The sequence below is a fragment of the Tamandua tetradactyla genome, chromosome 8, assembly GCF_023851605.1.
Source record: "Tamandua tetradactyla isolate mTamTet1 chromosome 8, mTamTet1.pri, whole genome shotgun sequence".
NCBI lineage: Eukaryota > Metazoa > Chordata > Mammalia > Pilosa > Myrmecophagidae > Tamandua > Tamandua tetradactyla.
In genome coordinates this window covers 1808580-1824001 of record NC_135334.1, presented here as the reverse complement: position 1 = coordinate 1824001, position 15422 = coordinate 1808580, and the positions used below count along the sequence as shown (strand labels likewise).

At 39.6% G+C, this 15422-nt stretch overlaps 1 protein-coding gene across 3 annotated transcripts in view; it reads left to right on the top strand.

Annotated features, from left to right (window-relative positions):
• The window catches only part of JAM3 (junctional adhesion molecule 3), a 118462-nt gene that overhangs the window by 93058 nt on the left and 9982 nt on the right, over positions 1-15422 (top strand). For all 3 annotated transcript variants that reach the window (XM_077112395.1, XM_077112394.1, XM_077112396.1), the window contains exons 2-3: positions 14699-14764; positions 15277-15390. In XM_077112395.1, the coding sequence (XP_076968510.1) occupies positions 14699-14764; positions 15277-15390 (180 nt within the window). The remainder of the gene's footprint in view (positions 1-14698; positions 14765-15276; positions 15391-15422) is intronic.

The window sequence follows — 15422 nt, the reverse complement described above, 5'->3', positions numbered from 1 at the left end:
CCACACCAGTATGGCCCACTGATTTTTACAGAGTTGAAAAAAATTCAATCAATGGAAGACAAATAGTCTTTTCAACAAATGGTACTGAGCAATTGGATAGGTGAACTTCCTACCCCCTCCCGCAAAAAAAAAACCCAAAACTGAAAACACCAGCAACCTTGACCTGAATCTGATAATTATAAAGAAATAACTTAAAATGGATTATAGACTTAGACACAAATCAAACTATAAATCTTTTGGAAGATACTATAGGAAAAATTCTCAGGGCCAACAGCTTAAAAAAGAGTTCTTAGACATGTCACCAAAGCCATGACCCATAAAAGGAAAAAGAATGATCAACTGCATATAAAAATGTAAAACTTTTGCTCTGTGAAAAACCTGCCTACAGGACAAAAAGATAAGGCTGGGAAAAAATATTTGCCAACTACTTATGTGAGAAAGGACTCGTATCTAGAATTTATAACATTCTCAATTCTGCAGAGTAATAAGAAGCAGTCCAACTAGAAAAAAAAGGCAAAAGATATGGAGAGACAGATATGGATAAAGAAGAGATCCAGATGGCAAATAACTTCCTGAAGAGATGTTCAATATCACTAGCCATTAGGGAAATGCATGTTAATACCACAGTGAGCTATCACTTCACACCTATCAGAATGGCTATAGTAAAAAATTGTGATGACATGAAATGCTGGTGTCATAGTTAGGTTCATGTGTCAACTTGGCTAAGTGTGGTACCTGTTTATCTGGTTGGGCAAGTGCTGGCCTGTCTGTTACAATGAGGACACTTTATAGAATTAAGTCATGATCATGTCAGCTGCATCCACAGCTGATTCCATTTGTAATCAGCCAAGGGGAGTGTCTTCTGCAATGAGTGATGCTTAATCCTATCAGTAGAAGCCTTTTAAGGAGGATTCAGAAGAGACAGGCTCTCTTCCTGCTTTGGCCGGCAAGCCTCTCCTGTGGAGTCCATCCAGACCCTCCATCAGAATCATCAGCTTCACAGCCTGCCCTGTGGATTTTGGACTCTGTGTTTCCATGTTTACGTGAGACACTTATATAAATTTTATATTTGTGAGTGTTTCCTGTTGATTCTGTTTCTCTAGAGAACCCTAACTAATACAACTTGGTGCCGGGAGTGGTTCTTAAGAAATAGAATCTTAAAAGTGGGTTTTTATGAATGGTTTTCTACTCTGACTGGACTCAAAGACACTAAGTACTCTGATTCCCATAATGAGAATAACACTCCCAAATCCATGGAATGTGGTGGCAAAAGAGATACTCAAAATATCACACATGAGGAGGTATGTTATACTCCAAAAGAACTGTGTGAGTTTTCCAATTTATATAGACAGAAATCAGGGGAATATGTGTGGCAATGGATTTTAAGGGTATGGGATAATGGTGAGAGGAATATAAAGCTGTATCAGGCTGAATTTATTGATATGAGCCCACTAAGCAGAGATTCTGAATTCAATATTGTAGCTTGAGGGGTTAGAAAAGGTATTAACAGTTTGTTTGGATGGTTGGTTGAAACATGAATCAAAAGGTAGCTGACATTACCTGAGGTTGAAATGCCAGAACTGCCCTGGTATAATGTAGATGAAGGGATCCAGAGGCTTAGAGAGATTGGAATGCTAGACTGGATTTATCATGCAAAGTCTGCTCTTACACCCCAGGAATGTCCGGAGGACACACCTTTTACCAGAACAGTGAGAAATAAATTTGTGAGACTAGTGCCATCATCCCTGAAGAGCTCTGTAGTTGCACTTCTCTGTAGGTTAGATATTACTGTAGGAACTGCTGTCACTGAGCTGGAATCCTTAAACACAATGGGGATGACTGGATCCCTAGTTGGCAGAAGCCAGGTGTCAGCACTTAATCACCAAAAACAGGGTAGATGTGGCTATTATAATAGACAGCAAACTCAAAGCAGGAGTCAAAATGATAAGATTCGCAGAGATTTGTGGCATTGGCTAGTAAATCATCGGGTACCTAGAAATACAATAGAAGGGCAGTCTACTAAATTCTTGTTTGAGCTGTATAAACAAAAGAGTTGTAGGTCAAGTGAACAGGAGTCTAACCTGAATTACAAAAACATAGAGTCACGGCCCCTTAATCAATTTCCAGACTTGAAACAGTGTACAGACCCAGAGCCCCTTGAATGAAGGGGAGGCCAGGTCACTTTGAGGGAGAACCCTGTTACACTGCCACAGATTTATACTGTTAATCTTCCTCCAAGCCTTCGCCAGGGAGACCGACAGCCTTTTACCAGGGTAACTGTGCACTGAGGAAAAGGAAATGATCACATATTTCTGGGATTATTAGATACTGGTTCAGAAGTGACATTAATCCCAGGGGACCCAAAACGTCACTCTGGTCCACCAGTCAGAGTGGGGGCTTATGGAGGCCAGGTGATCAGTGGAGTTTTAGCTTGGGTCCATCTCACAGTGGGTCCAATGGGCCCCTGGACCCATTCTGTAGTTATTTCCCCAGTTCCAGAATGTATAATTGGAATGGACATACTGAGCAACTGGCAGAATCCCCACATTGGCTCTCTAACTTGTGCAGTGAGGGCTACTATGATAGGAAAGGCCAAGTGGAAGCCACTAGAACTGTCCCTACCTAGCAAAATAGTAAATCAGAAGCAATGCCAGATTCCTAGAGGGATTGCAGAGATTACTGCCATTCTGAAGGACTTGAAGGGTGCAGGGGTGGTGATTCCCACCACATCCCCATTCAACTCTCCTATTTGGCCTGTGCAGAAAACAGATGGGTCTTGGAGGATGACAGTGGATTATTGTAAGCTCAACCAGGTAGTAACTCCAATTGCAGCTGCTGTTCCAGTTGTGTTATCATTGCTTGAGCAAATCAATACATCCCCCGGTACCTGGTATGCAGCTATTGATCTGGCAAATGCTTTTTTCTGAATAGTGTTAGTAAGGACCACCAGAAATAGTTTGCTTTCAGCTGGCAAGGTCAGCAGTGTACTTTTCACTGTCCTACCTCAGGGGTATATCAACTCTCCAGCCCTATGTCATAATCTTGTCCTCAGGGACCTTGATCGTTTTCTCCCTCCCACAAGACGTCCCGCTGGTCCATTATATTGATAATATCATGTTGATTGGACCTAGTGAGCAAGAAGTAGCAACTACTCTAGACTTATTGGTTATTTGTGTGTCAGAGGATGGGAGATAAATCCAACAAAAATACGGGGGCCTTCCACCTCAGTGAAATTTCTAGATATCCAGTGGTGTGGGGCATGTCAAGATATCCCTTCTAAGGTAAAGGATAAGTTGCTGCATCTGGCCCCTCCTACGACCAAAAAAGAGGCACAACGCCTAGTTGGTCTCTTTGGATTTTGTCAACATATTCCTCATTTGGGCGTGCTACTCCGGCCCATTTATTGAGTGATCAGAAAAGCTGCTAATTTTGAGTGGGGACTGAAGAAGAAGAGGCTCTGCAACAGGTCCAGGCTGCTGTACAAGCTGCTCTGCCACTTGGGCCATATGATCCAGCAGATCCAATGTTGCTGGAAGTGTCAGTGGCCAATAGAGAGGCTGTATGGAGCCTTTGGCAGGCCCCTATAGGAGAATCACAATGCAGACCCTTAGGATTTTGGAGCAAAGCTTTACCATCTGCTGCAGATAACTACTCTCCTTGAGAAACAGCTTTTGGCCTGCTATTGGGCCTTAGTAGAGAGTGAACGCTTAACCATGGGCCACCAAGTTACCATGAGACCTGAGTTGCTTATCATGAACTGGGTGCTGTCTGACCCACCGAGCCATAAAATGGGGTGTGTGCAGAAGAATTCTATTATAAAATGGAAATGGTACATAAAAGATAGGGCCAGAGCAGGTCCGGAAGGCACAAGTAAGTTATATGAGGAAGTGGCTCAAATGCCCATGGTCTCTACTCCTGCCACATTACCTTCTCTTTCCCAGACTAGAGCTATGGCCTCTTAAGGAGATCCTTACAGTGAATTGACTGAGGAAGAGAAAACTTGGGCCTGGTTTACAGATGGTTTAGCATGCTATGCAGGTACCACCCGGAAGTGGACAGCTGTGGCATTACATCCCCTTTCTGGGGTGTTCTTGAAGGACAGTGGTGAGGGGAAATCCTCCCAGTGGGCAGAACTTCGAGCAGTGCACCTGGTTGTTCATTTTGCTTGGAAGGAGAACTGGCCAGAGGTGTGTTTGTATACTGACTCATGGGCTGTTGCTAATGGTTTGGCTGGACGGTCAGGGACTTGGAAAGATCATAATTGGAAAATTGGTGACAAAGAGGGTTGGGGAAGAAGTATGTGGATAGACCTTTCTGAGTGGGCTAAAAACATGGAACATATTTCTGTCCCATGTGAATGCGCACCAGAGGGTGACTTCAGCAGAGGGCGGTTATAATAGTCAAGTGGATAAGATGACCTGTTCTGTGGATACCAGTCAGACTCTTTTCCCCACTAACTCCTGTCATTGCCCAATGGGCTCATGAACAAAGTGGTCATGGTGGTAGGGATGGAGGTTATGTATGGGCTAAGCAACATGGACTTTCACTCACCAAGTGGCTACAGCCACTGCTGAGTGCCCAGTCTGCCAGCAATACAGACCCACACTCAGCCCCCGATATGGCACCATTCCCTGAGGTGACCAGCCAGCTACATGGTGGCAGGTTGATTACACTGGATCACTCCCTCCATAGAAGGGGCAGCAATTTGTTCTAACTGGAATAGACACATACTCTGGATATGGGTTTGCTTTCCCTGCACACAATGCTTCTGCCAAAACTACCATCCATGGGCTTATAAAATGCCTTATCCATCATCATGGTATTCCACACAGCATTGCTTCTGATCAAGGAACACACTTCACAGCAAATGAAGTACGGGAATAGGCACATGCTTATGGAATTCTCTGGTCTTACCATATTCCCCATCATCTAGAAGCAGCTGGATTCTCAATTACAATTGGAACTCAATTACGGTGCCAATTAGGTGGCAATACCTTGAAAGGCTGGGGTAATGTTCTCCAGGAAGCTGTGTATGCTCTGAATCAGCATCCGCTGTACGGTGCTGTTTCTCCCATAGCCAGGATCCATGGGTCCAGGAACCAAGGGGTGTAAATGGGATTGGTACCATTCACTATTACCCCTAGTGATCCACTAGGAAAATTTTTGCTTCCTGTCCCTGTGACCCTGAGCTCTGCTGGTCTACAGGCTTTAGTTCCAAAAGGGGGAGTGCTTCCACCAGGAGAAACAATGATTCCATTGAACTGGAATCTAAGACTGCCACCTGGTCACTTTGGGCTACTCATGCCCCTGGATCAACAAGCCGAGAAGGGGATTACATTATTGGCTGGGGTGACTGACCCTGACTATCAGGGGGAAATAGGACTGCAACTACACAATGGAGGTAAAGAAGAGTTTTCTTGGAATATAGGAGATCCCCTAGGGCGTCTTTTAGTACTACCATGCCCTGTGATTAAAATCAATGGAAAACTGCAACAACCCAATCCAGGCAGGACTACTAATGGCTCTGAAACTTCAGGAATGAAAGTTTGGGTCATCCCATTAGGCAAAGAACCACAGCCAGCTGAAGTGCTTGCTGAGGGTAAAGGGAACATGGAATGGGTAGTGAAAGAAGGTAGTGATAAATATGAATATGACCATGTGATCAGTTACAGAAATAAGGACTGTAATGCTGTTTTGTTCTTGTTATACTACTTAAGTTGTAACATATCAAGTTTAGGAATGAATATTACCCAAGGACTTGCACCCTATTCTGGAGAGATTTAATGTGTTTCCTGTTATATGCAGGACAGTTGAGTATTAGGTGAAAGAAAAAATGTGTGTTTTATTTGTCCTTATTTAGAAATTAGGTATGGTTTAAGGTGATATGTATAGCTGCCAAGTTGACAGGGGGTGGACTGTCATGGTCAGGTTCATGTGTCAACTTGGCCAAGCGTGGTACCTGTTTGTCTGGTTGGGCAAGTGCTGGCCTGTCTGTTGCAATGAGGACGTTTCATAGAATTAAATCATGATCACATCAGATGCATCCACAGCTGATTCCACAGCCAAGGGGAGTGTCTTCCGCAATGAGTGATGCTTAATCTAATCACTGGAAGCCTTTTAAGGAGGATTTAGAAGAGACAGGCTCTCTTCCTGCTTTATCCGGTGAGCCTCTCCTATGGAGTCCATCCAGATTCTCCATCGGAATCACTGGATTCACAGCCTGCCCTGTGGATTTTGGACTCTGCATTCCCATGTTTACATGAGACACTTATATAAATTTTATATTTGTGAGTGTTTCCTGTTGATTCTGTTTCTCTAGAGAACCCTAACTAATACAGCTGCAAGGATGTGGAAAACTGGATCTCTCATACACTGTTGGTGGGATGATAAAATAGTACAGCCACTCTGGGAAAGTTTGGCAGTTTCTTAAAAAGCTAAACTTGCAGCTACCATACAACCAACAACTACATGCCTGGGTAATCCCAGAGAAATGAAAATTCATATTCACATAAGATCTGTACCCAGTTGTTCACAAGAGCTTTATTCATTAAGAGCAAGGGTGGTTTACCACAAGTAAATCAGTCAGTGTAATATAGCACATTAAAAATCAAAAGAAAACTGACATGATCATGTGATTGATGCTGAAAAAGCATTCAACAAAATTCATCCTTTTCTGATAAAAATACTTGAAAAGGTGGGAATCAAAGGAAACATCCTCAATATGTAAAGGGCATATATGAAAAAACCATAACCAGCATCATACCCAGTGGTGAGAGACTGGAATCCTTCCCTTAAGATTGGGAATGAGATAAGGATACCCCTGTCACCACTATCATTCAACACTGTAGTGGAAGTTCTAGCTAGAGCAGTCAGGCAGGAAAAGAAATAAAAAGCATCTAAATCAGAAAGGAAGAAGTAAAACTTTCATTATTTGCAGATGAAATGATACTATACTTGGAAAATCCTGGGAAATCCACGACAGAGTGACTTGGGCTCTTAAATTCAGCAAAGTGGCAGGATATGAGATTAATGTGCAAAAATCAGTAATTTTTCTATACACAAGTAATGACCTGACTGAGGAGTCAATTAAGGAAAAAATTCCACTCAGTATAGCAACTGAAAGAATCAAGTATCTAGGAATAAAGTTAACCAGGGATGTAAAGTTCACAGAAAACTATATAACATTACTAAAAGAAAAGAAAAGAAAAGAAAAGAAATAAAAGCAGATCTAAATAGGTGGAAAGACATTCCCTGCTTATGAATATGAAGGTTCAATGTGGTTAAGATGTCAGTTCTACCTAGATTGACCTACAGATTCAATATAGTACCAATCAAAATACCAATAATCTGCTTTGAAGAGTAGGAAAAGCTAGTCATCAAATTCATTTGATGACCCATCCAGGGATGAACCTGGGATCAGCTATTGGATCAACAATGTCATCCTGACCAAAAGGGAGAAAAGAAGTGTAACAAGTAAAGTATCAGTGGCTGAGAGGGTTCAAATAGAGTTGAGAGGCTACTCTGGAGGTTGCTCTTATGTAAGCTTCAGTTAGACATTGCTACCTATCATAACCTGCCAAACCCCAACCAAAATCATTCCTGCCAATCTTAAAGAATATCTAGGGCATTATATAAGATTCTACAAAGGTTCCATGCACTAGGGTAACTTTCCAGTAACCTACAACCTACAGATGGTTCCCTGAACGAGATAAGTCCTGAAATGCCGAGGGGCCAGCCTCTCTAGAACATCAACTAGTTCTGTCCCCCCATCCTACATTATCAACAGTCCCTTCCAAGTTGAAAAAGTTAGAATAGGCATAGCCCAAATATCCCTAAAGAATGAAACAGAGATCAAAAGTAGTGGTGGAGTTATACAGAAAAAGTAGGGTTAACAAATAAGTGTGATTGCTGCTGAATCATTATTTTGTTATTTCTTTTAGTCTTCAATACTTTAAGACAGCTAGAAGTGAAAACTTAAAATTGTGGAATTGTAACCCATACCAAACTCTGAAATCTGTTCTATAATTGTGTAATGTATTTTGAAATTTATTGCTATTTTGTATATATGTTATTTTTTCACAAAGCAAAAAAAGAGAAGGAAGAGTATAATAAAGAAGAAAGGATTTAACAAATGCATATGACTGCTGAATCATTATATTGATTTTTTTTTTGGTCTCCAGTGTCTTGGAGCAGCTAGAAGAAAAAAGGAAAATCGTGGAATTGTAACCCAAACAAAAGTTTAAAATCTGTTCTATAACTACTTGTTAAAATGTACTTGGAAATGTATCATTTTTTTGTATATGTGTTATATTTCACAATTAAAAAAAAAAGAATATAGGGGACCTATATATACATGGAAGCTAGAGATGGGTAAACAGCTATTGAAGTTGAACTTAAATGTAAGGGAATGGATGAAGTAAAGGCAGTCCATTAGTGGGTATATAAGTAATATTGCCATATCAAAGGTGAGCATGATTGAAAGGGGTTGTTTGGAGCCATGTGTCCCACCAATTAACACTAGAAATATAAACAAGTTTTGCATGAACTTCTTTTAAGGTATGAATCTTATACAAAGAGTAAATAATATCAGAGTACAACATGAAAACTACTATTGCATGCTATGGGCTATGTTTAACAGGTAGGCAGCAACTGTACCACACCAATATCAGGGGTAAATAATTGGGGGTGGTGGTGGAGAAAGATGAGAGTTAAGGGGAGATCTGGATTTTCTGTTTGGTTGAAGGTATGTTCATTGTCTGTTTTTCTCTTGGGAGCAATGCACATTGTTTAAAATTGAGAATATTGATGATTATACAACTAAATGAGGTTATTGTGAGTCATGGACTGTTGGCTTTGGACATTATATATGATGCCCAATGGATGGAAGTGGCTGAAAGATACACTGATTGAGAAGTAGAATGGCAAACTGTGGTGTATACATATTATCAAATATTGTGCTGCTATAGAAATGAACATAGTCATGAGGCGTGGAACAATGTGAATGAACCTGGGGGGATATTATGTGATGCAAAGTAAGCCAAGAAACAAAAGAGCAAATTTTGTATTCTTGTATTTAGAAAATATGTATAAGAAAACTGGGGACTAGATTGTAGGCTCTTATAGCAGTCACATTTAGTCTGGAGCTGTAATTGTTATTTCAAAAATTTTGAGAGGCTGTGCTGTGTATGTATAACCTGTTATTTCCCTGGAACCTTGGGTACCTGTGTGACACCTAAGACTCAGAGTAGGAGTTCTGCAGGTTTGAAAGTCAGCATTGCCACATAACAACAACTGTTAAAGAAATTGAAAAAGAGATCAGGCTTTAATTAGAGATACAAACGAAGCCGATAGTGTTGGGATTGAGGTAAATAAAAATACAGTAGGAAGGAGTTCATTGTTTGTATTTTAGAACTTCACCTACTCTATGAGACCAAAGAAAGGGAGATTTATTCTGTCTAAAAACATGAATTTACTGTAGCTCATAATCTAACTCAACCTGTTTGGGTAGATGACACAAACAACCCAAATACATGGAGCCCAGAATGAGAATGAGGGCTTGTAATTCCATATAGCTTATTGTAATGCCCAGATACATCCCAGAGTATGTTGAGCAGATAATCAAAAAGTATCAACAAAGTCCCTTGAGGGATGGGAGAAAAAACATGCAACTATTAAACTTTACCACCAGGGAAAGCCCTGATACTGCCTCAAACATTAGGGACTCCCAAGTCAGTAGACCAAGCCCTTAATCTTGAGACTTGCTTTTGTGAACATGAAAAAGTTAGAATTGGTCTAGCCTAAATACCCCTAAAGATCAAAGGAGAAGGTAGATTTATAATAGAGAAGATAGTTAACAAGTGAGTATGACTGCTACATCATTATTTTGATATTTCTTTTTGTCTCCAGTGTCTTGGAGCAGCTAGGAGAAACCTAAAATTGTGGAACTGTAACCCATACCACACTCTAAAATCTGTTCTGTAACTGTTGTGGTGTGCTTTGAAATTTATTGCTTTTTTGTGTATATGTTATTTTTTCATAATAAAAAAACAAAAGAAAAAGTAAGTTTTATTTTTAAATGTCAATATTTACAATATCTCAGAAATTACATACTTTGCAACTCTTTAAATGTATGTAAAAAAATTTAGATACCAACTTAAAATGTATGCAATAGTACATGTTCTTGCTGAATACATGAGTAAAAAAATCAACTGGCTTTTCACATTCAGGATCAAGGTATACACTGTTTTCTCATTGAAAATACTTTGTGATTGTGAGGAAATGTGCAATGGCTTGTGTGCTTCTGGCATTTCACAGAACTTTAAAGCTTTGCTTTTGGGCTGTCTAAAAAACAGCAGTAAGTAGAGATTCTGCTGTTCCTACTCAACTGATGGTTAGTGAATAGAGAAAATCTGTGTTGCTGATATACTTTCTCTTTACTGGAATGTGGTAAAGAGTCATTTATAGTTGTACGGGAGATAGGGCACTTCACACCTTGTTTCCTCATGTATAACCTGTTATGTTTTCTGTGTGTAATCTAATATAGCATCCATCAGATGGTCCTCCTGTTTAATTGCAAGTCTAGTTTGACCTCTTTAATACTTTAAGCTCTTTTGGAGATCCCATTCCATTCGACAGTTTTTATTTACTACCTGTTATGTGCCAAATGCTGATCTTGGCATTAGAGATGATACATGAATGAAGCAGATGAAAAACTATGCTCTCACTGAGCTTATGGTCTAGTGTTAGAGAACAGGTACCATATTGCTTCTTCTTGATATCTTCAGTCCTAGTATAGTATGAGATTTAGTTTGTGCATTAAAAGTGTTTGGTGAATGAATGTTCACATTTATAGTACATTTTTATTTTGTTTTATATTTATATTGGATTTCCCTGACTTGAAGTTTTCCAGAAAATCATTTAGTTGAATTCAGTTTGCTTGTGGAGTTATAACATGGCTACTCTTCTCCTCCTCTTGCCTAGGTATAAATGATTAAGTCGTGGACTTAGGAGGGATCTTAGATAACATAGTTGTCTAATTTGACTCTAGTCAAAACCTCCTAATCAAATTTAAGAATTTCCTCTAGAAGTTGGTAAGTTCCAACTATATTGTAGTTTCAGCATGTGATCTTTCTAGCTTTTTTTTTTTTTCTTTCATGGGCAGGCACCAGGAAACAAACCTGGGTCTCCAGTATTGGCAGGTGAGAACTCTGCCTGCTGAGCCACCATGGCCTGCCCTCAGCATGTGATCTTTTAAATTCAGTAGTTTCTCCAGCTTTTAGATAGTTTCTGAGTTCACAGATCAAAGAGCACCTTTGATTTATATTTAGGAACCTAGTAGGTAACCACTGGATGCGGGACAATGGGGCATCTCCTGTGCAGGAACTGTTTTGTTAATAATCCCAGCAAATTAAAACATTAGTCATAGTAACTAGTAAGGCCAGGCTCCTGAAATTACTCTTTCTAGAATTTGAATTGAAGAAACCATGTTTTAATTTTTAGATTTACATCACTGCAATTGATTTGAGCATATATACAGCTGTTCAAAACTATTAATTACAAGATTGCGCCCATATAGAAGCAAAACTCTTTTGATATTTATATATTACAATATAGGCCCTACATTATCCCTGGTTCCCCTTCTACTCCTATCTTCTACAAAACTCTGAATGGGCTGTTTTTTGTTCTTTCCCCATGCTGACTTATGAGTATATTAACTCATGGAAGCCCTTTCTACTCTATGTAGACCTCACTGGTGGTCTGACTAGTTGCGTTTTTTAGAGCTGTCCATCTCATTGAGTATTAATTTTAAGAGATACACCTTCATGAACTCCACAGCCAATCATCTGTTTCATGTGAGAAATACTTCCCCTGGGTCTGCCTCTTAGGATGGTTTCTTTTCTGCATTTCTGCTATGTATGTGTCATGTTATCCTTGGATTTAGAGGCTCTCTAGGGTGGAAGCAGGCCAAATCCATGAAAATCATTTTATGAGAAAAAATATACACACATTATTCAATATAGTCATCATAAATATATTTATATTTTAATAAGAATAATATTTTCAGGAAGACTAAACTACCCATAATCCTTAGCCTTCAATTAAACATTTCTTAAGATATTGCTAAGAAGAAAATATTTTTATTCAATGACTCTTCTCAAGAAGAATATTCCCTAATGAACTTTTGGTATATTAGTAAGTTTGTTAAGTTTTATGAATTGGCTTTTAGTTAGCAGCTTCTCAGTGAGTTATTCTAAAGTCTTCTTAGATATGTCAGGGGGAAAACATTTCTGGTTCCCATGTGTGAAGGAGCTGTGTGCAAAGCTACAATGCCCTTTGCTTAGGAGAGCCCCTTCTTGGGAGTGATAGTGCATTGAGCAGTTTGTTTTAGTTGGACCATCACTATGCTTGATACTGAGCAACAGTCAAAGTCCAAGCTTTGCATCTTGTGATCAGAGGCAGGGTCATGACTCCTTGGCCAATTTGAGAATCTGTCCTTTCATCACTTCTATAAATCCAAATCCCTCCTCCCTTCCTAGTAAGACTACAGAGTACAGCTAAAATTCAGCCATATCAATCCTCATTTCCTTTTTCCATCCTTCTGAAACACTCTTTGCTCAATCTTAAAATAATGCAGTCTGAGTGGGAGGGAACAGGTTGTATGAGTATTCCCATAGAACTGGGATTCAGTGTGTGCACAATTAACTTTTAGCAGCCACCATGGCAAGATGATTCCCAGAACCCACTTCTAACTGGCTATGTCAGAATCTTACCCCCCACATCAGTTACTTTGGATGGCTCCAAGGGTTAGGTTTGTGGCTTCCAAGCTTCTTAATACCATTGTTTTAATAAATTTTAAAGTGGGACACAGCTGTTGGAGAAAGGCAAAGAAAGAAGTTCTAGAATAGTTATAAATTTAAGAACTTTTCTAAGAATAGAATGAGAATTCTAAGACAGGACTGTAATACCTAGGCCCAGCTGTCGTGGGTAATCATTTATACTAGAACTTCACTTGTCTTGAAGTGGTCCTCTATTCTTGAGTCTTAGTACATGTGCAGGAAAGAGGTTAGGCCAAGGCTGCCTTAAGAAGTATAGAGCATTCACAGTCTCTTTGCCAATGCAGAGGGATAAAAGGAGTGATTATTTCCATTATCTGGGGCTATATTACTTATCTTCAGGTAGACTGTGAGAAATAGTAATTGGTTTAGTTGATCACAGAAGTGTTTTGAAAAGGCAGGTATCTCAGTCAGCCTTACTAAAAATTAGACACTACAGCAACTTTATTAGCCTAGTCATCTTTTAGTCTTCTAGCCATCTAATTCCAAACTCTAGTGTTTCCACCATTTTGACACATCAGCTTATCTTGGGCTTTATGTCTCTATTTCTGTTGTGACTATAAACTCTTAATTCATTCTTTTAGTTTCATAAACCAAGCCTGACTGGGTTTTCCAGTCATTCTTCTTTGGGAGAAAGTTCTCTCGAGTCACCTCTGAGGTCCTTAGATGGGTTGGAAGCTGATCCCTGATCACAGTCAGTTATAACAAGAATTTTGGTGTTCATCTAAATCATAGTAATCATACTGAAAGAACTGAGTCACTTTCTTAAAATGGATCTGTGTGGCCTTGGTAGATATTCAGATTATCATATATCACTCTCTAATACTGGGTCATTGCGAGCTTTTAGATTGAAGGAGAAAGTGCTGTACATGCATCAGATGTCTTTTTGGCCTCCAGAAGGACCAGTCCATGGTTGACCAAAATGAAACAGACTTTTGTAACTTGAACTGGTTCTATAGCCTTCTGTAGAAATGAGTATTTCAGAAACTATACTTATGTTTTCATCCCTTTTTATTAAATACCTTAAGGCTTTTATTAGAAATAGTGGTCTTATTAAGAAAGGATCAGAATTTACACTTATGCAAAAGATTAGCTGGATCATTAAATAAGATAGAGGAAAAGAATGGATTTTTGTCACCATCATCCTACTTGATTTTTATTCCATCAAGATCAGTAGAAATTTCTAGATAACAGTAAACTGGTTTATATTTGTTGAAGCACAAGGGGAGCCAGATGCTTTTAAATACAAGCTTTAAAGGATTAACATACAAGTAGCAGATCTTGATTTCATGAGTAGTGTAAACTTATGATGTAAACTTATTATGAAAATCACCATGTTGTTATTATTTCTTTCATTTCACTAAAGACGTGAACCTTCTTCCTGAATGGAACACTGGCTTAGTTGCTAATACAGTGAGGGCATTTTTAGTTGATTGGTAACTATCCGCTGAGAGGGTTGATTCCCCAGAAGGGAAAAGCACCAGGCCAGAATGTACTTTGGAGGGGAGCATGCCATTGGAGGGAGGGAAAGGTGGAGAGAAGAGGGGCAAGACAAAGACATCCATGGAGTGCCACATTACAGACATGGAAGGAGTTGATGACTCTAAGCAGAAGGAGTGCTTTGAAGCAAGGTTTGTAAAGCTCTAAGAGCTTGGTTTTGGGACTAAGGGGAAGTGAATTCTCAAAACTCTATTTTCTCTCTTGGCTCCTTTCAGTGAAGGTTGAACAAAAACAGCACAGTGAACTTGTTGCATCTAAGAGACTTTGTTTAAGAATATATTTTCCATCCTCTGTTTCAGTTCAAGTTTTCTCTTCTGTTTTTTAGAGATGGATTGTTTCTGATTTTACTTTTCCTTTCCCTTCAGGCTGCTCGATAGGGGCTGTGAATCTCAAATCCAGCAACAGGAACCCAGTGGTACAGGAATTTGAAAGTAAGTACAAGGGAAACACTGTTAAGAGAACAGACACGATTTAATGGGCATTTGGTCATCTTGCAGCCACCACAGGACAAAAATACTTATACAGATAGTGCCAAAGTGGTAGTCGGGGTGGCCACCCAGCAGTATAGGTGATATGCATGTGTGTTAGGGACTCATTGCCTGGAAAGACCAACAGTTACCCAAGGCTGGTTTCCTGCTGTCTAAAATCTAATAGAGTACTACCCTGGCTTTGTGCTTAACAACAGAGAAATGTCTGTTCTACAAGCAGGTGTTGGGGGACAATGTATATATATATATATATATATAGTATAAGTCCTTGCTAAACCCCTTTATTATTTTCCTGGCTAAATCTCATCTTTTCTCAAAGTCTCTTGATGCCTTGATGTGGTTCTGTGTTCAGTCTGTACGAAAGATGGCTCCCAAACCAGAGAGAATTTGCATGGTGCAATCATACAGGTAACCATGGGCACTGAGGGCTGTTTTCTTTTTTATTTGCTCATTAGGTGTAGAACTGTCATGCATCATTATGGATTCACAGACAAATGAACCCAGGATTGAATGGAAGAAAATTCAAGATGACCAAACAACATATGTATTTTTTGACAACAAAATTCAGGGTATGAGCCTATATTCTTTTACCTGCTGTCCT